This window comes from Miniopterus natalensis, chromosome 9 (genome assembly GCF_054644295.1).
Source record: "Miniopterus natalensis isolate mMinNat1 chromosome 9, mMinNat1.hap1, whole genome shotgun sequence".
NCBI classification, from domain to species: Eukaryota; Metazoa; Chordata; class Mammalia; order Chiroptera; family Miniopteridae; genus Miniopterus; species Miniopterus natalensis.
Window position 1 is genome coordinate 45981850 of NC_142089.1, and position 17479 is coordinate 45999328.

Consider the following 17479-nt stretch of genomic DNA (forward strand, 5'->3'; position numbering starts at 1 on the left):
TTAGTGAGAGATAATTTTGCATTTTACAAATCTATTCCTTACTCTTTTTGCTCACTAACACAGAAATTATAAGCTTTCCCATTTGAGTAAAATAATTAAATAGAACACTGTAAGTGCTTAATAAGTGCACAATACAAATTTCACTGAGTAGATTAATTAAATCTAGCCTCTTAAATACTGCGATGATCTAATAATATAATCAAGAAAAAAAAGATAGTTCTTGAAGAAATAACATTTACCCCAATGGGAAATGGAGCTTCATTTTCCAGCGGCGAGGTTTTTGATCTGGACCCCGGAGTTATCTTTGGAACAGTTCTTACCGCAGGATTACTGGGAAGAGGCTGTAATCGAATTGGAGGCTGTGTAATTCCTGGGGCAGTGTATGGTCGAGGGGCTGTCTAGACAATTAGGGGAAAAAAATCCATTTAAATTAGTACCTTGACATGTTTCCAGAACCAATTAATAACCCAACAAATTGACTAGAGTAATTAATGGTGCCTTTTTACTGAGCAGATTAAACTTTAATTATGTCCTTCCATTATACATACCCTTATGACCTAAAGTATTTGTTAAAACATATGGTGGGGAAGTTCTCTCATAACTAAATGCCACAATTATAGAGTATTCTAGACAAAGGAGATGTTCTCTGTTAGGTTCTTGTGCTTTATTCACACGGTAAACTCACTGACAATACCTAATTTATGCTGTGCCTAGAATGGCTTTCCTCAATTAATGTTAAGTTGAATAATGGTCCTATTTTAGAGATCTAAAGGGATATGATTGGAATGGACTCATTTCTATTTAAATGTTTTCAACATAAATTCTACTGTGAGTCCTTTAAGTCTTAAGGTTAGTCCTGAAGTATAAGCAATATGATTCAAAGAGGAAAGGTAAATGCTTAACTGCAGTGCATTACTATTTAATCAACCTCTTCCTTGAAATATTAGGAAAACAAAAATGAAAAATAGTAACTGGCAACTTTGGAAAACACATATTTTGCAGGCTAGGTGTTTTCCATTTGCCCCTCTTTTTTTGCCTTCTCTGCCCTGTTCTTGCATCTGGGAGTCATTTCTTTATGGACTGCACCAACTAACCTCAGGATTCAGTTAGATTTGGCCAATGAAAGGCACTGGCAGGAGATCAAAAGACAGGAGGAAATGAGATCGGGGTCTTAATTCTCCTGGACCCTTCCCACCAGGGCTGTGATGGGTCGGTTGGTCCCTCCACCAAAGTCCACAGCTCTGTCAGGAAGTCCTCTCCCACCTTACAAGTAGGAGAGGTTCTCTGTCCAAACCCTCCCTTTCCCCACTAGGCCAAGGTGGTGTGGTTTCCCACTGGGCTGACCCCAGCACGCTAAACATCCCTGGTTGTTTTTCCTTAACCCTGCCTGCATCTTTGCAAATAGTTTCTTTATTAAACCCTTCCTAATTACCCTATTTGTGTGAGCCATCTGTTTCCTGCTGAGACTCTGACTGATATACTTTCTAATCAAGAATATACTGCAGAGAATACCAAAAGTGCCAGTATGGAGCATGAATGCTGTCTTTCTCGGCACTGACAGAACATTATGAGTTTAGTATAAAGATTAGCAATGTTTCAAAAGTGGAAAAAACAAGCCCTTTGGCCCAGTTGTTCTATTATAATAAAATAGTAGAAAACCTGTTAAGAATAATAAATGCATATTTGGACAAGAGGGTGTTAGGATAGTATATAAATCACTCATAGTAAGGTTTACTACACTGACACTAAAGAATGATGAACAGCCCGGCCAGCGTGGCTCAGTGGTTGAGCATTGACTTATGACCCAGGAGATCTCGGTTCGATTCCCGGTCAGGGCACATGCCCGGGTTGCGGGCTCGATCCCCAGTCGGGGGCGTGCAGGAGGCAGCCGATCAATGACACTCTCATCATTGATGTTTCTCTCTCTCTCTCCCTTCCTCTCTGTGAAATCAATAAAGACACATTTAAAGAAAAAAAGAAAAGAATGGTGAACAAAATATTCAACTCTGCAAAAGTATAAATACATAAAAAATGATAGGGCAGCTCCTACTACCAAAAGTTGGTCTTCGTACTATCCTGACAAGCATGTCATATGTGTTAAACCTCTGATTTTATTAAGTCAATATTTATTGAATTCCAATGATAAGCACTATGAGGAGATTCAAAAGTAATTTTTAACATCTAATGGTGACACAAGACAATTAGTGCCAAATGACCCACACAAGTACTGCCAAAGAGACAATATGACAAAATACCTGAGCACTCACAGCACTTAGAACTAAAGTTATTTGGAATAAGCCAACAAGACTGAAAAATTAAAGTTTCACAGAAGCAGTTATATTTTACCCAAATGGATGAGCAACAGAAGAAAATGGAGGAGCAGAGGAGAGAATGGTAAATTGAAACATCTGAGTAAGAAGAGAGCCAGTCGCGGCCAGGCATGGGAAGGCGGCAAAGATAATATTCCCCAATATCTGTTTTCCTTTCTTCACTAGTAATAGAATTTTTATCAGGAAACACGGTGAACAGCCTTTATTATAAATAAAGGCTACATTTTCCAGCATCTCTTGCAATTCTGTACAGATATAAGCTCGGTTTTGACTAATAAGATGTGAGCAGAAGTGATACATGAAACTTCCAGATCAGGCGCTTAGAGAGGAGTCTGAGTTGTTGATGGCTTTATAGAGATGGCCCACCCGCTGAGATTCACGTGTATGTGTTGGGGTGCGGAGGGCATCCTCATGTTCAAGTCATTGTCATTTTGGATCTCTGCACCCAAACCTATATCCTGACCAATACAGGAAACCAAGTGGATTGACTACAACAGCATTAGATTTCATGAAACAGAACATAAGCCTATATGAGCCCGAAAGTGAAAGGTTGTAAAACCCACAAAGAAAAACCAAGCTAGAGGTTTCTGAACAAAAGAATCAGATCGCCCAAAAGAATTCCTTTGAATTCTGTGAAACAAATATGCCTTAAGAATCTCTCCTGTCAAATAATCCACCTGAACACAAAAACATTGACAATCTAATGCAGGAATTTAAAAAAGCAGGTTACTATAAACTAGAACATGATCAATTGGCTGTTGTGCTCTAAATTTTATTTCTCCACATTTGCATACAGATACCATTCAGTTAGATGAATGTGGCAGTCAAGTGTTTAACTGATTACACTTATCTCTAAAAACAAATCTGCACCATTCAACGAACAGCTGTGAGCTACAAACTGTTGTAGTTCACATCAAAAGCCACCTTAAATTTGCTATATTTTAAATTGTTCATAATATATTTACTTGGAATAAACATGGCACTGTAGCTTAACATTTTCAAATCTGTACCAGAATGTGAATGGAAATTGACTACCTGGTGATTATTCAGCTTAGCTGAGCATTTCTAATTCTTAGTGGAAGATCTCTGGGGGTGCATTTTCCAAGCCTGTGCAGAATTAGTTGAATGACTTTCCAGAGTTTTAATGGGAGCAATGCAGCTAAAAGCTTATATGTTATTTTGAGAGTTTACGTGCAATTAGTGACCAAACGCAATAACTATTCACTGGATGCTTTACTTATTCGCTCAAGAAAGTTAAAAGAGAAAAATCGATGGCCATACCCCCAAAGGATTATTATCTCCGTCTCAATGGCACTTGGAGGTCAGGAGTCAAATTTAAAGGCTATGTACCCAGGTTTTGAAAACAAAGAGGAGGACTTGAATTTCTGTGGAATGGAAACTGCAATTCCAAGATTGAAATAGGTATCCCTGACTGGGCAGAAGCACCACAGGGGGTAACCAAGTGCAGCACTGTGGCTTACCAGATAGAAAGGCTTCCGAAGTGCTGGTGTCAGTGTTTCCTGTAATTTTTAAATTACTTTCTCATTCCTGCCACATTAAGATCTCCTGGATGTATCATAAACTACTTATTGAGGGTGTTCAGCTGGAAAATTGAAAAGAAAGCCTTCCAAGGGTTTTTCCTCTCTGAAACAGGTGGGAAGATAGCAAACAGCGCTTGATTGTTTCTTTTGTTTCACCCAGTTTAAGCTTTTGAGAGTCTAGTGAATTTGCCACCTAATAAAAGAGTTATTTGTGTACATATGCATTTAAATGAAGCCTGGAAATATGGTAACAACAAAGGGAAAACGGTTGCTTTTCATAACTTGAGCAGTTCACCCGGAAATGTCAAAACATATTTACCTTCTGAAAAATGTCAAAGCTTAACACTATATGTGATGAAGGATGAACCTGCTTTAACAATCTGGGAAAGCACTGTGATTTCTCTACAAACATTGTGCAATCCAAAAAAATGTTCATGCTCACAAGGAAATATATTAGGCTACACAAAGCAAAAATAAAGACATAATCAAGCAATTCATTTACGGCTTATACCATCAACCTCCAGCAAATATTCTGCAAATCTTTTCTTGTGTCTATATTGTCTCAAGCAACCTTACCTTCCTTCAAGCAAATACCACCTCTAGGTTAGAAATGAATCAAACTGGAAGGAAAGGTCAGTGTGCAATTTCTTTTAATAGAATTTCTGCACATTTAATTATTTTTATCTTAGAGTGCGTGCACATACTTTTGATAAATGAAGCACAAATATAAGTATCTGGCCCCAAATGCTATAGAGTACTATTGAGTACAAGTAAGGTGAGAGTAGAGGGAACAGCAAGGACAAAATGCAGAGGTCAGAAAATACAGCACAAGTTTGGAACAACTAGTGGTTCAATTTTGCTGCACTGCAGAATGCTAAAGGATAATTGTGGGGGTAGCTGAATTGAGGTCAGATGGTTCAGGGTCTTAAATGTCAAGTGAAAGAGCCTGTGATTTTCTATAGGTGACACAAAGCAAGTGAAGGTATTTGGGCATGTAAATAACATAAGTAATCTGTGCTTAAAGCAACTTAATCTAGCAGTAACCACCAAAATGAATTCGACAGGGGTGATACTGATTAGAGGTGGAGTGTTCAATAGAGACAGAGTTGAATAGATACAAGAATCTGTTTTTACTTAGTAGAATTCTCAGGATTATACAGACACATACCCAGAGAGCATTCTTTCTGAGAGTAATAGGAAATTATAAATGAATTAGTTTGGAATGGTGCATGACAGAGTGTTTAGTATGACTCACCAGTGTTATTGGACTGGAACGTCCTTCATCAGCCAGAACACTATGGCCACGGTTAGTCTTTGGGCCCACTGGGGGGTGGGGAGACAGGACTGGCATGTTTTTTTCTAAAGACCATCTTATGGGCTCTCCCTAGAATCAGAAAGTAATTCAACAAATTGATGCATAATTAGTAATTTAGGTTAGGTTAGTATCTACCCCATAAAAAATACTATATGACTAACAAAGTCTTTTGTCTTTACTTTCAAAATGTTCCTTCTGAGGCCAATCATGATAGTCAGAAAAAGTTTCCACTTCTATAATGGGGAACTGGGTGTGATAGTGAAAGGCAGGAAACTGAGACTGTTTTATTCCAAGAAATAGCTACAGGGGCAGTGTATCTTCGGTTTTCACAAAAATATTCATTAATCTGCTTTAAACAGATCACTACAAAAGGATAATGCTCCTCCCCTACTCTGATCAGTAGAGACTACCAGAAAGTATTACTTTTCTACCTTAGAAAATTATTAACTAATGCCCTAAGCGAAAGGGTTGCATATTACATAAAAGAGGCCAAAACATAGGTCTTTCACTAAGTGCAGCCATACAGTGAAAACTGTTACAAGTGAAAATCATACAAGGAGGGACTGGAGTGCCTATCACAAATCTTCCAATGCTATAACACGCCCACCTGTCTAAGTGTGACTGGAGATCTGGGTGAGAGTGGATTGCACATAGCGTCAGGCAGCACTTGTCACTCTTTATTTCCAGTAGCCATTTTCTCCCATCAACATTTCAGGAGTAAATTATAGAATCTATAACTCAGTCCTTGATGTAGGACAATATTGGCAAAGTTGAATTAACCACAAATCTCTACACAATAACTCTTCTGATCTTGAAAAATGGACCTGTCTTCTGTTAGTTAACAACACTTTTGTAACAAGATTATCTTTGACCATAATAAAATAGACAGATTTGAGACTATCAGACAAGAGGGAAAAATTACTATTTTATATGGCAAGTTATTCTACTGAATCTTTACAAATATTCATGAGTTTGTGAAATGTCTCAGGCCTCACATTTATAATATGACACAGAAAATGAAGAACGACATGTAAGTTTGAATGGGTCAAGAAATTGAGTAAAACTGGCAACCTAAACTGGAACCTTTCAAACATGCCTAATTGAATCTCTCGTGTCTTGATCCAAATTTATATATTTCCTAATTTCACTTCAAAGAAGGATATCAAATACAAAAACAGAAAACAAACAGGGATTATATATATATATATATATATATATATATATATATATATATATATATATATATATTTAAATATCCTTATTGATTTCAGAGAGAGGAAGGGAGAGGGAGAGAGAGAAACATCAATGATGAGAGAGTCATTGATCGGCTGCCTCCTGCACGCCCCCTGCTGGGGATGGAGCCCACAGCCAGGACATGTGCCCTGACCAGAAACCAAATCACGATCTCTTGGATCATAGGTCAATGCTCAACCACTGAACCATGTTGCCAGGGCAAACAGGGAATTTTTAAATGCCTTGTACAAAATGCCTAAATCTTATTGTTTGCTAAGGTAGATTTTTCCTACCACATAGTCTCAAGAGTCACATTTGCATGAAAATGTGCCATTGGATAATTCTTAGAATTCCTTGTTTTCCATCACATTGGGAACATCATCATCTATTTTTACCTTCTTAAGACAAAAACAAAATAAAAAATCCTTTGGCCTCTATCACATATCAACCAAGAAAACACAAAAGCAAAATTTCAAACTTGAAAAGAATGTTTTCGAGTTTTTCTTTGAAAGGTTTCTGTCTTATGCGACTCAGTTTGCACAGGCAGCTCCTGTTTTGTCGTGATCTTCTGTAATTATGGGGCCGAGGTTTAGGCTTGGTGGAGCCATCATTAGACTTCAGCTATGAGTTACCCCAAAGTAAAGTGCCCCAAGGAACTTCAGTAATAGCACCACTAGCTTTCAAAATCATAAAATAATCTTATGAAGTCAGAGAGAGTTATGTGACTTCTTACCTTAAACCTCTGGATTCGCTCCTTTCTAGCTAAGGTCTCCAGTTTCTTTTTTATTTCAAGCTGATGGGAACGCTAAGCATACAGGAAAGAATGGAGGAGAGATTCATATCAATTACAGCAACACGTTTTTTAGAGGAAAATAATCCTACCAGCTAACTGGAGTCTCAATTACCCCTTTTGTCACTGAGATGGAGAAGGATCACCTGCTTTAGTGTGCAAGTGGGGATATAAATTCATGCAACTCTTTGGAAAGCCAACATAACATATCTCAGGCAGGTAAAAGTGTCCTTACCCTTTAACCAATAAATTTCACTTCTAAATTTAAAAGAAAATCTGGATTTTTAAAAAAAAAATGTGTTATGCACCAAGATGCCATCTGAAAGGTTTTTGTTGCTGCTGGTAATGTTCTCCTTAAAGCAAAAACTCAGAGAATGGTTAAAGAGATGGCTTAAGGTTTTGGCACATCCATGTAATGGAATAGAATATGATCATTAAAATAAGGTTATAAAGATTTTGTTTTAAAATGTAGAAAATGCATGTAATACAGAAAGAAAAAAAAAGATACAGAATTGCACAGAAATGCAATTTAATTTGTTCAAGTTCATATTGTGTGCCTGTGCCCACGCTAGGAAGGTGCTTCGTGTGCACCATCTCTTCTTGAACAACTGAAATTGCTAAGCAGTCTTATTTTACTAATGTAGAATCTGAAGCAGATCATGGATTTGCCCCCAGGTCACATATCTAGTCAGTGGTTGAATTTTGGTCTGACAGTAACTTCCTATAAGTTTGTGTTCTTTGTTTGTTTTCACAAAACCATGGCCCTCTCAATATAGCATGCTTTTATTAATGTATAAATATGAATAGAGACTAAAAGGAAAGGTGAGTATGTAAACAGCAGTTTTCTCTGAGGGGAGGCGTTATATATGTGGTTATTTTCCCTTTTGATGCTTCCTTATGTTTTCCAAATTTTCTGTAATATATTAGTCATATAATTGAAAAATAAAACCCATATAAAAATAATCTGTTTATAATCCAGGTTGAAATCATTCAGACGCATTTGAGAGCCTTTTCAAAAGTGCTTTTCCTCTTTCTTGATTGCGCCTGCTGCCCTGAGGCCCTGCACGCTCGCTGAGCAGCACACTCCCTCCTCTCTCGCCCTTTCCTGGTCTCATCCACTTACCACCCAGCTTTATTAGGTCTGATATCAACCACTTTCCGTCTTCCATTTATTTCCAACTCCCTGCAGCCACCCCCTCCCACCACCCCTCATTGTCCCCATGGCGGGAACCGCTTTCCCCAAGGCCACCGAAGTCTTTGTCCTCTGGGTCAAGCCCAACTTCCTTTGTCCCAGGACTCATCTTACCCATCCTGCCACTTGCGAGACCCTGCCTTCCCAGGCGCCACTCTTTCCAACAGCCTCCGCTGCTGTTCTTGATCTCTTGCGAAGCCCCCCCCCCCCAAGCTGGAGACCTCAGAGCGTCTCTGGGCTCCTTCTCCTTCGCCCGCTCACTCAGGCAGCGTCAGTCCCCCCCTCGCCCGCCCGTGGACAGCTGCCTCTCCCCAGTGCTTCCACCGCCGCTGCTGGCTCACACCCTTTGGCAACAGCTTCCTAATTGACCTCCCACCTCCAATCTTTTCCAGCTCATTAATCCATCTTCCACATTTTTAGCAACATCATCTTTCTAACACAGCTCTGCTCATTTATTTCACTCCCCTGCTAAAAAATGGCTCGTCGCCTCATCGCCTACACTCCAAACCTAGTTTGGAATTGAAGGCCCTCCAGAAACTGGGCCCCCACTTATTGGAGAGTGTCCCTCCCTACCTCTTTTTCAACCAACCCACTGTGCAGTCTGGCCTCAGTGAGCTTTCCTTTCCACCCACAATGCCCTTTCACACGTCTGTAACCTCGCTCTGTGCAATGCCTTTCTCGCCGCTTCATGCGATGTCTCATTCAGTTTTCAAGGTCCAGTTCAAATAGCAGGACCTCTGCGCAGCTTCCCCTGCCTCTCACAGACGCAAGTCACCAATCCCTTCTTTTCTGAAATCAGTCTGTAAGCTCCTTTCTTCTAGCATTTGATCACTTTCTAGTGGTTTTTTGGGTTTTTTTTAAATTATATCTCACAGCTATACATCACATGGCCTCATAATGATATATAGTAAGCCTGCAATTAATGTTTGTTGCATGAATACATGAATATTAATAGCACAACATTAGTAAACAACATCAGCTTAAACTGAATGTGAGACAAATGTGGCAATTTAGAAATATTCTATTTGTTAATTAATTTGTATATTACAATTATATGTTACATTTTACCATTTATCTAAGATATTTATTCCAAACTTTAAGAGTACAAAAAGATGCTTAAATATTAGCATATTCACCAGTTATAATGTGTCAGTTATATGAAAGTTTAGAAAACCAAATTTCAATGATCAAGGCTAATACAGAACTTGGTTTAAAGCCAGGAATAGATTAATTTTACACTGTACTATTTCTTAAACACTAGTTATATAATTGCAACTAATACTTTTACAATCAAGTGAATTTGGGGGCCATAAACAATGATTCTGTGTAATTCATGCACCTGATATAAGCACAACATGAATTCCTAAATGAACAGACCCCACACACCTTGAGTGAACACACTTGCTCAGTATAATGGTAGCATAATTTTCAGTGGCACTAAACTTAGTATTGGTTTACTGATGATTCTACAGTTGTTCATAAATGTTTACTGCACCCACAGGTCAACGGTTTTATGAGCCAAGTTTTCTGAGTTATTGCTGCATGTTCAAGCCAAGAAGTGACATGCTTTTTCACAGAGATTAAAATGGCGCTGATGCTTGAAACTACAAATTTCATGGAGCAAGGCTAAAATAATTTATCAAGTTAGCTAGATATCCTACTAAAAATGCCATGTCAGATTTAAAAAAATGTGGTTGATACTTAGATTGTAAATCCATGCTGACCAATGTGGCCTGAAGTAGGAGGGACAGCAGATGTTTCAATGCCTATTCCTTGAAATTTAGCATACGGCTGAGCTTCAGAGCCTTAGAAGAATAACAAATCTGAAATATTTCATGGCGGTGGAATTACTGATATTTAAACAGATGTCACTTTTTTTTTTTAGCAAATGGAAATTGAGGTACAGATGGTGAGGGCTGGTATGTTTTAGAGTAGCCATTATGGATTAAAAATCTACACTTGTTAAATTAAGTATCATGAAGTATATGATGGTGTCCATATTTTTCTCAAACTGAAATGGAGAAAAGCTTACCTTGGTCTGTTGACTCCTTGCTACCTAGAGAGATATAGAGCATTTCTCAGGTTACCTTGTTCCACTCTTTTTTAATGAAATACAAGAATACCTCTACCTCTGGATGCAGAAGTATTATTAATTATCATATTAGAAAACATCAGTTATAAAGAAAATAATAGCAAATACTTGTACCTCCATATCAAGAACCTTATGGAAAATAGCCTGGGCTAAGCACTCCCGGATATATTTCTGATGATCCCTCTTCATGATATTTAGTTTGTATTCTTTTTCAGAAAGTATTCTTCCACTTCTTGTGATCTGAAATGAATAAATAAGACAGACACAGAAATACAAAGCAGAAAATGTAGTTAGTCACCAAAAAGGGGGAGAGAGAGAGAGGGAGCGTCTCCTAAGCCTAAAGGAGTATACTACTGTGGTTGATAAACTTTCACTTTTAATAAATATTCCATAAGGCAAAACAAGAGAAAGGCAGTCTTATATACCCATCACCGGGAACACACACACAGGTTTTCCTTAGAGTAGCAATTTGCCTTGATGGAACCCAGGTGTTCTTTTCATTTCTTTTTTTGCACACATTGGGAGGAAGGGGTCTGGGGCTACCTTGAAACAATGAGTTAGGAGCAGTGATCGCAGGACTGATGATCTCACAGGAAATATACTTGGAAGGACAAAGCAGGTAAGCTACAGAGGCGCTCATCAGTTTGTTTGTTTTTAAAATGATTGGCTTTATTTCTTTGTTTTCACACTGCGTTTTATTCTTCCACTCTCCTGCCCAGAATATAATACTATTTGCTGTGATTCAGATTTTTTTAGATTACGCAGTGCCGCAGATATATAGTATTCCAGGCTGGTTTCGATTGGCATCATTGCAAGTCCCAAGAGTGGAAGTCTCAGTTTTTCTATTTACCATTGACCCTTAAACAGCATTGCGTTTAGGGGGTATCCATCCCCACGCAGTTGAAAATCTGCATATAACTTTTGAATCCTCAAAAACTTAGTTGTCCTTCAGTATCTGTGGGGAATTGGTTCTAGGACCCCTGATGATACCAAAATTCATGGATGTTCAAGTCCCCTATACAAAATGGTGTAAATCAACGCATACGGTTGGCCTTCAGCATCCACAGATCAAAAACAATACAGGTATTTATTGAAAAAAATCCACACACAAGTGGACCCATGCAGTTCAAACCTGTGTTATGTCATTCAAGGGTCAAGTGTACTTGTTTTTCTTTTCTTTTAATCCTTCCTGTGGGCACATATTTTGTATTTTTCTTTATGTTCTATAAACAACAGGTGTTATTTTTCCTGGATTGTTCATCTTTCATTCCACTTAATGAAGCCTGCTCTTCTTTTCAGGTCTCGTCTACCCACATGTTTCTCAATTTTGATCACTGCAGGATTTTTTAACACTGTTGTTGTGACATACTGGAGTGTTGTGAATAAATTGTGCTACAGCGATTGCCTATGGATAACCTTTTTTGTGAATACACTTTCCAATGAAAGAAAGGAGTGTGGTATAGAAACTGTGCTTAGAATTACAACTCAGCCACAGTCTTCAAAATATGTTGTCCATGGAATATCATGTCATGTGCTCTAACTGGAAAAATATGTTGAGAATGTGCTGTACTGGCCCTCCCTCTGCAGTTGACATATGTCATTGTGTCATTGTTCTCTCTCCCCTGGGAGCTGTCTGGTCTCTCCAACTAGGCTGGAAGTGCCTACAGGGCAAAAATTCTTAAACTTGAGTCTGTGTCATAATCACCTAGAAGGCAACTGAAAAACAGATTGGGATGTTGATGGGGATTACATGAAATCTGTATATTGCTTTGGAGTCATATGACCATTTTAATTTGGTACAGCCACTAGGGAAAACAGTATGGAGGTTCCTCAAAATTAAGAATGGTGTTACTATATGATCCAACAATCCCTCTTTTGGTTCAATTCCTGGTCAGAGCACATGCCATGGTGCAGGCTCTATCCCCGCTAGGGGCCATGCAGGGGGTATCGCTGCGGACCAATGTTTCATTCTCACATCAATGTTTCTTTTTTTCCCTTCCTCTCTCTCTAAAATCAATAAAAACATTTTTTTAAAAAAGCAAACAGAAAGTCACAGGCAACAGTAAGGTGGTTACCAGAGGGGAAGGGATGGGGGGAGATAGAAGAGAGTAAAGAGGGTCAAATATATGGTGACGGAAAGAGACTTCACTTTTGGGTGATGAACGCACAATGCAATATACAGGTGATGTACTATAGAATTCTACACTTGAAACCTATATGATTTTATTAACCAACGTCACCCCCAATAAATTTAATTTTTAAAAAATTAATTGGCCTCACCCCATAGCTTCTGACTCCTTAGGTCTTGGGTGGGGCTCTAAAATTTGCATTTTGAAAGACTACTCTACAGAAAGAGCTGTATCTTCCTTGAGCTGCCATGCACCTAACCAATGTTCAATAAAGTGCATGTTAATGATGTTGATAAGTAAATGCCAAGTCCTTCCTATTTACACATGAAGCTCACATATTGTTACCCAAAGAAGTAATGTTAATAGTAACCACAATAATTACAACAACCATTTATCACACATCTCTAATTGACACAACAATCCTGAGGGCTGGGTATCATTATCTTTATTTTACAACTGAGAAAGCTGGAGGCAACAAAATTAAGTGATTTCCTAAAGTCTGTGTCTTATAAATGACAGAGCCACCTTTCAGCCTGGTCTGTCTGGTAACAAAGATACGCAGGAGGCAGAAAGCAAGAGCTCTGAGACCTACCAGGCCAGAGCGCCAAGCACATAAGCAACAATCGCAGCACCATAGCAACAATAGTTAAGGAAAACCACTGTATTTTAAGAAGGTAAACACCAGACTCTTTAGTCACACTTTCTATAACCACGCCCATTTCTTTCAGCAGAAAGCTAGAGTATTTTTAAATGGTATTCACATTACATTTAGAGGAATGGGATTTTTTGTGGAAATGATAGGTTTGGAGCTAGCAAAGCACATTAATGTATCAATAAACCACCCTAGAAAATGAAAGTGTTTTTAAAAATTCGAGCCCTAGCAGGTTTGGTTCAGTGGTTAGAGTGTCACCCACAGACTGAAGGGTCTCGGGTTCGATTCCTGTCAAGGGCACATACCCCAAAGATTGTAGGCTCAATCCCAGACCTGGATCAGGGCACAGGGGGCAACCAATCTATGTGTCTCTTTCACATCGCTGTCTCTCTCTCTCTCCACTCACTCTGAAAAGCAATGGAAAAAAATATCCTCAGGTGAAGATTAAAAAAAACAAAACAAAAGTTCGAAGAGGAATTTGAACTGTTTATGTCTTCCACACCAAATTCCGTGATCATTAAAAACATAATTTTTCCTAAAGACAGAAATGTCCTCTCTCTCCTTAATCCTTAATAGTTCTTGGCCTATAAACTGTGTTCAATAGGTGTGTTGAATACATGAATGAATAGACAAAGAAGTGAAATATGCTGTTGAAAACTCAGGGTTTTGATTGATAACTTATAAATTGCCTTAGTAGTCACTGTGACCTCCTTTCCTATCTTTTGAAACACAGCCTCAACAAGATAAATCAAAACTTTGGAAAGGAAGTAATTTTTCTGAAATGGGGGGTGGAGGGAGATGTCCCTAATTAGTTTGAAGAGAAAATCAGAAAAGGGAGGGAATTATTGGACTTAATGAAACAAAAGGATAGATAGAAAGTAAACCAAATCTTACCAGCCCTGATCTTAAGAGATGCCGCCTTATCCTTGTATTGTTAAAATATCCAGCCAGGTGTTTGTCAGTAAGGCTATTATATGCTGCAAGCAATCTGAAACAGAAAATTGAAACCATTAAGGTTTTATAAAGTGTTGCTTGATAACCAAGGTAATTCTTGACTTTCTCATCTCCAAACTGTGCATGATCTTACTCTTCCAGCCAGTCACCCATGGATGTGTTTAATAAACAGGTACTATTGAGCACCTACTGTTTTCTAGGTTTGATGATAAAAACTGGGAGATAGTCCTGATGTTGTTTATCCTGAAGACAAGTATGAAAATCAGACATGAACAATTAAATTGTCATAAAAAATCCAACACTAGAAATATGCAAAATGTCATGGGGACACAGAGCAGGAGAGCACTAGTCATCAGGAATGTCTTCACGGAGGAAGCCTGATGGAGAAGTTGGGGGTCCTTCAGGGGACGCTTCTTTCTCCCATTACATCCTAAACTCTAACTCAAACTATCCTGCACTTACTCAGCATGTTCCTTCATGTCTTCTGGACACAATGCACAGTCCCTCCACTGCAAAGGACTTTCCCTTACCTGTGGCTAGCAGCCAACACCTGCGATTCACAAGCATCTCTTCTCCCTGGAAACACTTCCTGAAACACACTGGGTGGGCTACCCTACCTTCCACGCCACTCACCTATACCCCTGAGTTGCATTACATGTCACACAATATGCTATTATTTATTTTTTAGTCTCTTCTGCCCAATTTCAAGGCCAAGATGGTGCATCATTCTTGGTATCCCTACTGATTATTTATTGTGTACCTAAAAAATGATGTGTTCGGTAAGTGAAGGCACAATTTTGTTTCGGACTTATTCTTACTGGTATAAATTTCTATCTACATTTAAGCCCAGCAGTTTAGAAGTCTTAATTTTCTCATATATATCCAGACAATTTCATTAATTCCACATCCAGAGCCAAAATATAATCATTGATCACTTTTGATTTTTAAGGTCTTTCATTTTAACACATTGTATGCGGGAAACGTATTTATACATTTTATTTTGACTGGTAGTAGAGCATGCGATAAAAACTACCCGCAAACAATGTGTTAAGAGCTAAAAGAGGGCAAACTGGCTCCTTGATTACATGCTCTACCTTGGTTGGTAGTCAATCTAAGACTATAAATAAGTTTGAAGCTATTTTTCTAAGTTTTAACCTGTACTTTATTAAATGTTATTACCTGACAAAAGCACAGACACATGTATATACATGTATGTATACATGAATGTATACATGTATGCAGATATGTGCATCCACGTATATACACATGAGTGAGAGACAAAGAAAGATAGGCAGAGAAAAAGAGCACACAAGCCTAAACACAACTAACATAAAGCTGTCTTTAAAAAAATACATTTGCTATTACCTGTAAAAAAAGATTTACAATCTGTACATTTTATAAGCAGCTGATGCTTAACTTATTCCAAGACTAGAACACAGACTCATAGAGAATCGAGTAAATGTCATTAGCAACACTTTTTTTAGCTGTTTGCACGGCATTAATTACACGGAGACGGTACTGTGACCTTTTCCTATCTCTTTTCTCTTTAACGCCCGTCTCAGGGAAGTTCCATGCTGTCAGATGGTAAGGAAATTTTAATTTTGTGCACAAAAGAGACTGAAAAGCAGCTACAAAGCCCAGAAGCCAAGGTGCCACATGAGGGTTGTAGACATGTGAACAAGTGTGGAAACCATTATTTCACTGGGTTTATGTAAAAAGACAGCCCAAGGGCTTCAGTAAAGCACATACAAAACTAGCTCAGATAATGCTTTGAAACCTTCTTTTAAATGAACTGTCTTGGTGTCCTATAGTTCATCAAAGGTTTCCTGTCTCCAAAAGGTCAACATTGTATCCCTTACCCTTTCTGAATCTCAGAATATCTATTCAGCAACTCATTTCAGAAAGGTGAGCAGGTGTCTCTCAGTCTTAACAATCATGATTCCACAGTTCACAGATTCTTAAGATAAATCATTAGACTGATATCACATATAGCCTTTTGTCTGTTTTTCAGGCTCCAGTTCAAAAAAAAAAAAAGTGGTTTTGGAATAGCTGTGAGTGCTAAAACCCTGATTAAATGAAGTAGGGTCAAAAAGATGGGATAACATGGACCTCAGTTTCCCTACTGACAGAAAATATGCCCTTCCTTTAATCCACACTTTGTAACTTTTAAAATATTTAGGTGCTAATAGCAATGCTTAGCCAGCTTCAGCACCCACCTCATTTTAATTCTGCTCCCTCAGGTCCCTACTAAGTGAATGAGTGTGCATAATGCCTTCCACTCTTACTTACAGGTCGAATGGATCCAGCTCAATTGAGACCTTTGCACACACCTGTTTCCATACCTTTCCCTGTTTAGGAATGATCAAAGGTCCAGGTTGGGATGCCATTTATAAAGCAACTTCTTCCATGACTATCATCGCAGCACTTGAGGAATAATAACTATCTGGATCTACCCGGGCATCATTCCTTTATTAGACAATGCCTGAATTATTTTTAACTGAAACTTCAGATTAATGAATTGTTTGATAACAAGAAATTGTACTACAGGAAATTATATACAGATTTAGTAAAACGGTCGTTATGGACTAAATGTTTGTTTCCCCCCCAAAATGTGTGTGCTGAAATCCTAACCCCCAGTGTGATGGTATAAGGAGAATGGCTTTTGGGAAGGTGATTAGGTCATGATATCAGAGCCTTCACGAATGGGATTAGTGCCCTCGCAAAAGAGACCCCACAGAACTCCTCTGTTCCTTCCACCATGTGAAATGACCACCCAGAAAACAGCTAGCTGTGGGTCCTCACCAGACGCCGAATCTTCTCGCACCTTAATCTTGAATCTTCCAGCCACCAGAACTGTGAGAAATAGACTTCTGATGTTTGAGCCGCCCAGTGTACGGTATTCTGTTACAGCAGCCGGAACAGACTGGCTGTCGTCCATACAAGCATTCCCACCACGTCCATATAAACGCCGTGCTCGTTCTGACCAGCAGGCCTCCCTCACAGGCGATGGCAGCACCCGTGTCGGAGCCACACCGCGGTCTGTCTGACCCTTTCCAGCCAACCTTCTTCCTGGGGCTGAGTATAGGCCCGCAGCCTCCCTTGCATTTACTCAGTTACAAGAATTTTACCGACCGGGTCACCAACTCAGAGCTTTTCTGATGTTTCCACCTTTGTACTCCCCGTTCTTCCTCCTTCCCGCCCTCCAGTCTTTCCTTTCCTGCACTGGGCATGACCCTGGGCCCAACGAGGTC

At 39.0% G+C, this 17479-nt stretch overlaps 1 protein-coding gene across 1 annotated transcript in view; it reads right to left on the reverse strand.

Annotated features, from left to right (window-relative positions):
* The window catches only part of ERICH3 (glutamate rich 3), an 82238-nt gene extending 65623 nt beyond the window's left edge, over nucleotides 1–16615 (reverse strand). Inside the window, exons 1-6 of the mRNA XM_087820716.1 lie at nucleotides 16518–16615; nucleotides 14169–14262; nucleotides 10608–10733; nucleotides 7153–7224; nucleotides 5127–5255; nucleotides 240–398 (exon numbers count right to left, since the gene is read on the reverse strand). Of these exons, the coding sequence (XP_087676842.1) occupies nucleotides 240–398; nucleotides 5127–5255; nucleotides 7153–7224; nucleotides 10608–10733; nucleotides 14169–14262; nucleotides 16518–16615 (678 nt within the window). The remainder of the gene's footprint in view (nucleotides 1–239; nucleotides 399–5126; nucleotides 5256–7152; nucleotides 7225–10607; nucleotides 10734–14168; nucleotides 14263–16517) is intronic.
* Between the last annotated feature and the right edge of the window lie 864 nt (nucleotides 16616–17479).